At 26.4% G+C, this 6,526-nt stretch overlaps 1 protein-coding gene across 1 annotated transcript in view; it reads left to right on the forward strand.

Moving 5' to 3' along the window:
* The window catches only part of LOC100163348 (opsin, ultraviolet-sensitive-like), an 11,739-nt gene continuing 5,213 nt past the window's right edge, over window positions 1–6,526 (forward strand). Inside the window, exons 1-5 of the mRNA XM_001951553.5 lie at window positions 1–136; window positions 234–434; window positions 649–861; window positions 4,175–4,305; window positions 5,312–5,484. Of these exons, the coding sequence (XP_001951588.1) occupies window positions 93–136; window positions 234–434; window positions 649–861; window positions 4,175–4,305; window positions 5,312–5,484 (762 nt within the window). The 5' untranslated portion in view covers window positions 1–92. The remainder of the gene's footprint in view (window positions 137–233; window positions 435–648; window positions 862–4,174; window positions 4,306–5,311; window positions 5,485–6,526) is intronic.

Here is a 6,526-nt window from a genome sequence, read left to right on the forward strand (position 1 = left end):
TATTTATATAAACCCAGATCGGCTTAATAATTGCGTTTGTTTCGGTCGTAGTAGTGACTAGTGTTTTAGACTAACACTAACAAACGTTAATAATGGATTTCAACCGAAGTGTGTCGAGACCTTTATCACAACTAGGGTATGGTACAAAATTATTAAGTATCATATTATAATGGAAAACACGATAATTTACAAGGTACCTATATAATATTGGGGATGTTTTGACTTTTGATTAGTTCTAGTTTCATGGAAAATGAAGAAGAACTTCAATTAATGGGTTGGAATCTTACTCCAGAAGATCTAACCCATATACCAGAACATTGGTTGTCATACCCAGAAGTTAGATCACTTTATCATTATATTTTGGCATTTTCTTATACAATTTTATTTTGTCTCGGTGTAATTGGAAATGGTTTGGTGTTATGGATATTTTGTGTGTAAGTATTAGTATTATATTAATAACATATTATATATTTATAATATATACATAAATATGTATGTATTTTGTAATCGTATATAGGCTCAATAGTCAATATAATATAACATGTTTACTCATAGTACGTATAATTGAAAATCAACTTATTTAAAAAAAAATATTAATTCACGTGTAAAATCGTGTAGGTAGTAAATTAGAGGTATCTTTTATTTTAGATCAAAACCATTACGAACGCCTTCCAATTTGTTTGTGCTCAATTTGGCGCTGTGTGATTTTTCCATGGTATTAGTGCTACCAATTCTCATTTATGACTCAATAGATCATAAATATCCAGGCCATTTACAATGTCAAATATTTGCATTGTGTGGATCTATTAGTGGCATTGGAGCAGGAGCCACAAACGCTGCGATTGCTTATGACAGATATAGGTATAATAATTTATTTAATTATTCATTTGATACATTTAATAATGCCTAGAGAATACAATAAAAATAAAAAATAGTTAGGTCAAGCAGTTAACTGAGCTTAGACTAAGAGAGTTTATGTCAACTACAAATAACCATCCAGGATAATTTATTATTTAATACTTCTTATAATAAGCAATAGCCAATAGGTACTCATTAGATAATAATCAGAAAAAAAAGAGGGGAAGTGGATGTCGCTTTGCTGTACAGTAAGTTACAAATGGGTCACTGTAATGAATCGTGTTAAATTTGAATTCAATGATATAATATCATTGTATACGAAAAACGAATCTGAGCGGATACTGGTTGTCAGCTAAGGATATTTTATATAATTATTATTAATTCGATAGTCGGTAAGTTGAATTATATTACTTGTGTATAATAATATACTTTAGAAGTTTTAAGTACCCCGAATAATAGTTTTAAAATAAAACACAAAACTAAAATTGTTCTCCTTCGTTTAAATATCTAATTCAGTCCAAATTTAAATATAAAATATAACTATGAAAAAAAACTGCGTTAATATGTGTTTTTAATATTTTTCAATTGCTATAGTAACAATATATCAGGAGCCTTATACTAAAATTTCACGCTTTATGACCCAATATAGAAATTGATACAATAAACATATGATATACATTTCAAGTGTTTACGGTTATTCGTTATTGAATAACAACAAAATAAGGAAATCGGTACTTGAGAAATCAAGTGACTTCAAACGCTCATAAAAATTTTATTTGACTTTCTTATAGATATTTTTTGATAAAGGCAGGAAAACTTTTAAGGAATCTTGAATTACATTTTAAAATCTTAGGTAATTTGCACATTTTTGTGCTCTTTACACCTTTTGTCGAACTTTAAATGCTTATAAAAAAATGGTGTATATGTATTTTAATATTTTTCAACAGTCTATTGTACCAATATATTAGAAGCCTCGTATTAAATTTTCAAGCTTTCTGACCTAACGAATAAAATTTCATTGATATTTATAGAAAAAAAAAACTAAAAAAATTGGAAACTAAAAATATCAGTAAGCCGCTCAAAACCAGTCAAAATATTTTGAAAATTATATTGTGTATAGAAAATGCTAAGTTTTTTTTTGTTATTTGTTTTAGAGTTACACCAAAAGCAAAATCGATTTTGTAAAAAACTGCGTAAAAATTCTCGTTTTTCTTTAATTTTTATTTTGTTTTTCCCGGCGCTTTTGAAAACTATTAGAATTTTTACTTTTGACCTCCCCAAAGTATCGACTATAGATTCACTTTCCTATCAGAAAAGATGCTGTTGAAGAAAATCCAAGCCTTTTTACTCTCCTAGAAGGTGATGAGAGGCAAACAGATAAAAAAAAATTGCTAACTGAAAATATTTGTGAACAGCTCAAAACTAATTTTATAGTGTATAAATAATGCTAATAGAAAAATTCAGTGAACATTTCATGTATCTGTGATTATTTGTTTAAGAGTTAAATCAAAAACGTAAACCAATTTTGGGTAAAAATTCCTGTTTTTCCTTAATTTTTTTTTCCCGCCGCTTTTGGAAACTATAGGAAATTTTAAATGTTGACTTCCTGAATGCACCTATCAGATTCACTTTCCCATCAAACAGGATACTGTTGAAGAAAAAGTTTTACTGCCCCAAAAGATGAAAACAGACAAAAAATTTTTTTTAAAAAAACACACACATCATTGTAAAATCAAAACATTCGTCGCTCCTCTCAGAATCTAAAATTGGAACAAAAGTAAGCTATAAATTATTACTATATTACTAATCTTAAATATTATTTGAGGTAAACAAAACAGGGTTTTTCAATTTTAGATTCTGAGTGGAGCAATGAAATTGGTTGTATGATGATGTGTGCTTATTATTATATATGACGTTAGGTATCACTGAGAACAATAAAAAAAGAAAGAGCTTCAACCTTCAATTTTAGAGGTGGTTTTTGATAGATATTTAGTCCTTTACTCTGATTTGGGAAGAAGGGAGGAAAAAATATTCACTGTAATTGGTTAAATCCTCAATCATAAGAAAAATAGGGAAAACGGACATTTTTAAGCAAAACCAGTAGGTATATTTGACAAAACCTGGTATTTGGTATTTTCTAGAGTTTATATAATTTTTAAAATATTTTAGATCTTTCTACGATATTTATAGACATATGAAATGTTCGAGTTTTTGTTTTTTTATGTATGATTAACATTTTGTTTGTGAGTAAAAAAAGTTTGATAATTAAGTACAAGATTCCTCATAAGTTATTCTTACACTAAAATTAAAAAAATATCAAAGACACGGGTCATCATTTTTTTATAAGCTATTTAATGTTCAAATTCGTTAAAATCACAAAAATGTTTAAGTTATTTTGGTGTTAAAAATGTTTAACATTTTCAATATTAATAACCATAGCTAGATAATTTAATTCAAGGTTCGTCATAATTTATGTTATAGAAACATACAAATATTAAAAATACATAGTATATCACATATTTTTATAGGCATTATTTATTATAAGTTAATATTTCGATAAAATTGGATATTTTAACAAAAAATACTAATTTCAGTTGTATTATTGTAATTCAAAAAATATTATTCTTGGGCACAAGAACCTTTTCACCGCTACGTACATTATTATTTACTACACACTATGACATTTTAAAAATATTAAGATTAATTTTAAGTGGTTTTTACCATTATACCTACCACTAACCTATATTGACACTGTTCTACGGAAGTTGGCTATTTGAATTTGACTTTTTACTTAAAACATAACTATGCAAATAATACTTTTAATGATTCGGTATATAATTAATTTAATTTAATTATACATGAGATCGCTGTTTTTAGCAAAAACTAATTTAGTGATAATCTGCTCAGAAGCGTTTTTCATCAATGAATTCAAATTTAATTTCAATTACCTACTCAATGACAAGGTACACTCAACATCTACTATAAAGCGGAGAAATTTCCTTCTCCCTTTTTATGTACCTATGTCCTATATAATAGTCATATAATATATAGTATATATTCTTAGTATTTGGTATGACTTCATTAGATTATTAGAAAACTTCAGTTATACCTATATATATTATACATCTATATTATATACCTATATATATATATATATATTACATCTAAATTGTAAATTTGTAAACAACAGCTCCCTTTAAATTCTTAAATTTATAAATTAAACACTATATAAATGGCTATTAATTATATTATGATTTAACTATAATATAATAATTTAAATGTTTGCAGATGTTCACTTTAAATTTTTATTTTTTAGTACAATTGCAAAACCATTTGAAGGTCGTATGACTTATGGTAAAGCATTAATATTGATCATATGTATTTGGATTTATGTTTTACCATGGTGCTTACTTCCTTTGACCGAAAAGTGGAATCGATTTGTTCCAGGTGAGTCGATAAAACTACATAAACATAATATTACCTATGTATTTTCTAATGGATGTTATAATTAACAATTACTTGGAATTCCGATAAAATTTAATAAATATAATTCAGGAGAACGCGTTTAGCTCCGTTAGTTTAAAAATTAGAGTGAATCGACCTATTATGAAACTTGATGGTAAGTACATTATTTATGTTTATAAGTGCGTTTTTTACGATAGGTCAATTTTTTAGTAAGTTATGCGTATATGATATAGCGTAAATTAAAAATGCTCATAACTCACTTAAAAATTGAATTATCGTATAAAACCCACATACTAACTCAGATAATATTCTTACCATCAAGTTTCATAATAGATCATTTTAATTGCTTTAATAAAATATAAATAAAAATAGGTAATTAATTAAGTCATTTTTAAGGGCATTTCGAACTGGTCAAAATGTAGTTTTCAGCAATTTTTTTTTAATTTTTAAGTTTTTAAATCTGAGCTTCAACAGGGTATTATAAATCATTTAAATTTTTTTTGTATCCATAGATTAAGTTTTTCCACTGATCCCTATTCTTATACTAAACGTATATGCCACTTAATTGGCTTTAATAAGAAAAACAAAATAACAATATTAACTAGTACCTAAGTAGTAACTACTAAGTATCACTCCAAACTATTTTTTTAATAAGCAAAAGCCAAACAGTTATTATTATTATTATTATTATTATTATTATTAATATACATATACTGGTAATAAAATAATATCAATACAAAGTTAATTCGTTTTATTATATATATATATATATATATTTATTTTAACTGTTTATTATATTTCTTAATAATAAATATTTACAAACTGTAAATTATTGTAACATAACTATTGATATATGAAGATCAGATCAGGTAGATAAGGCAATGAACATTTTTTTTTGTCATACTATTACGTAAACAAGTAAATATTTTTTTTTTAATTTATTTTTTACTTAAATTTACTAACTTTATAATAATCATTCTTTTTTCAGAGGGTTTTTTGACAAGTTGTTCTTTTGATTACTTAACACCTACCGAGGAGACTAAAGCTTTTGTTGGAACCATGTTTGTGATTTGTTACGTGATCCCTATGTCTTTTATAATATACTTTTATTCACAAATTGTCTGTCACGTGTTCAACCACGAAAAAGCACTTCGTGAACAAGTAATTCAATTCTAATTTGATTATAATATATATATTTCAAATTACTGGATATCAGTAGATTTAAAAGTAGGTTACTCATAATTTCAATGTTCATATACCAATTGAAAAGTATCTAAAATACAGTCAAAATTTTTATGAGTGTTTTAAGATTTACGACATTCGTCAAAATCTTGAAAATATAGAAATTATTTGTAGGTAAAAATTCATAATATTTAATTTTAACTCGCATAAGATCTTTAAAAATGTATTACAAGATTTCTCATACATTTTTATCAAGGGAAATTTGATAAAAAGTTTTATATAAAGCCACATATTATATTCAATATTGTATATGACTAATTGGCGTTCATATTTTGATAAAATTTAGATATGCTAACAAATTGCAACGATGTATCATCAAACAATGTTCGTTATTTTGTTGTAATTAAAATAATATTAATCATGGCCCTTGACAAATTTTTTTTTAATATTGATAAACATGTTTAGACTAGATCTAAAAGCTTGACAATTTAATATACAATACCACATAAATTGTTCTTGTAACAATTTGAAAACAGGGGCGAATCCAGAGTTGGGAAACTGTGGGTCAGGACATTGCAAGGGGCCAATTATTAAAACCAGATTAGAAAAGAATAGTAACTTGTGTACTATGTATATAAAACAAAAAATTCATTTATACTGTATGTGTGTTTATTCGAGGGTCCAAGTGTCCAACTACCCAAGATCTGAAAAGAGGCCAATTTTATCAGCACATATTAACTGTGGGTCAGCTGACCTCCTGAACGGGGCCCCTAGATCCGCCCCTGTTTGAAAATATTAAAAACACATGGTATTGATGAATTATGCACAACAGTCATAAACTCATAACTAGGGCTAGGATTTTGTAGCATTTGCATTTTCTTTCATAGTACTACAGGACATAGCTAATCAAAAACAAAATTCGATTCATTCATCACAGAGTTCTAATATGCAATTTTGATTTTGCTTTTTTTGCATTTTCTAATGATATTCGTAAATAAATGCTTTTTGGTACTTTTCTGTC

This window comes from Acyrthosiphon pisum, chromosome A3 (genome assembly GCF_005508785.2).
Source record: "Acyrthosiphon pisum isolate AL4f chromosome A3, pea_aphid_22Mar2018_4r6ur, whole genome shotgun sequence".
NCBI lineage: Eukaryota > Metazoa > Arthropoda > Insecta > Hemiptera > Aphididae > Acyrthosiphon > Acyrthosiphon pisum.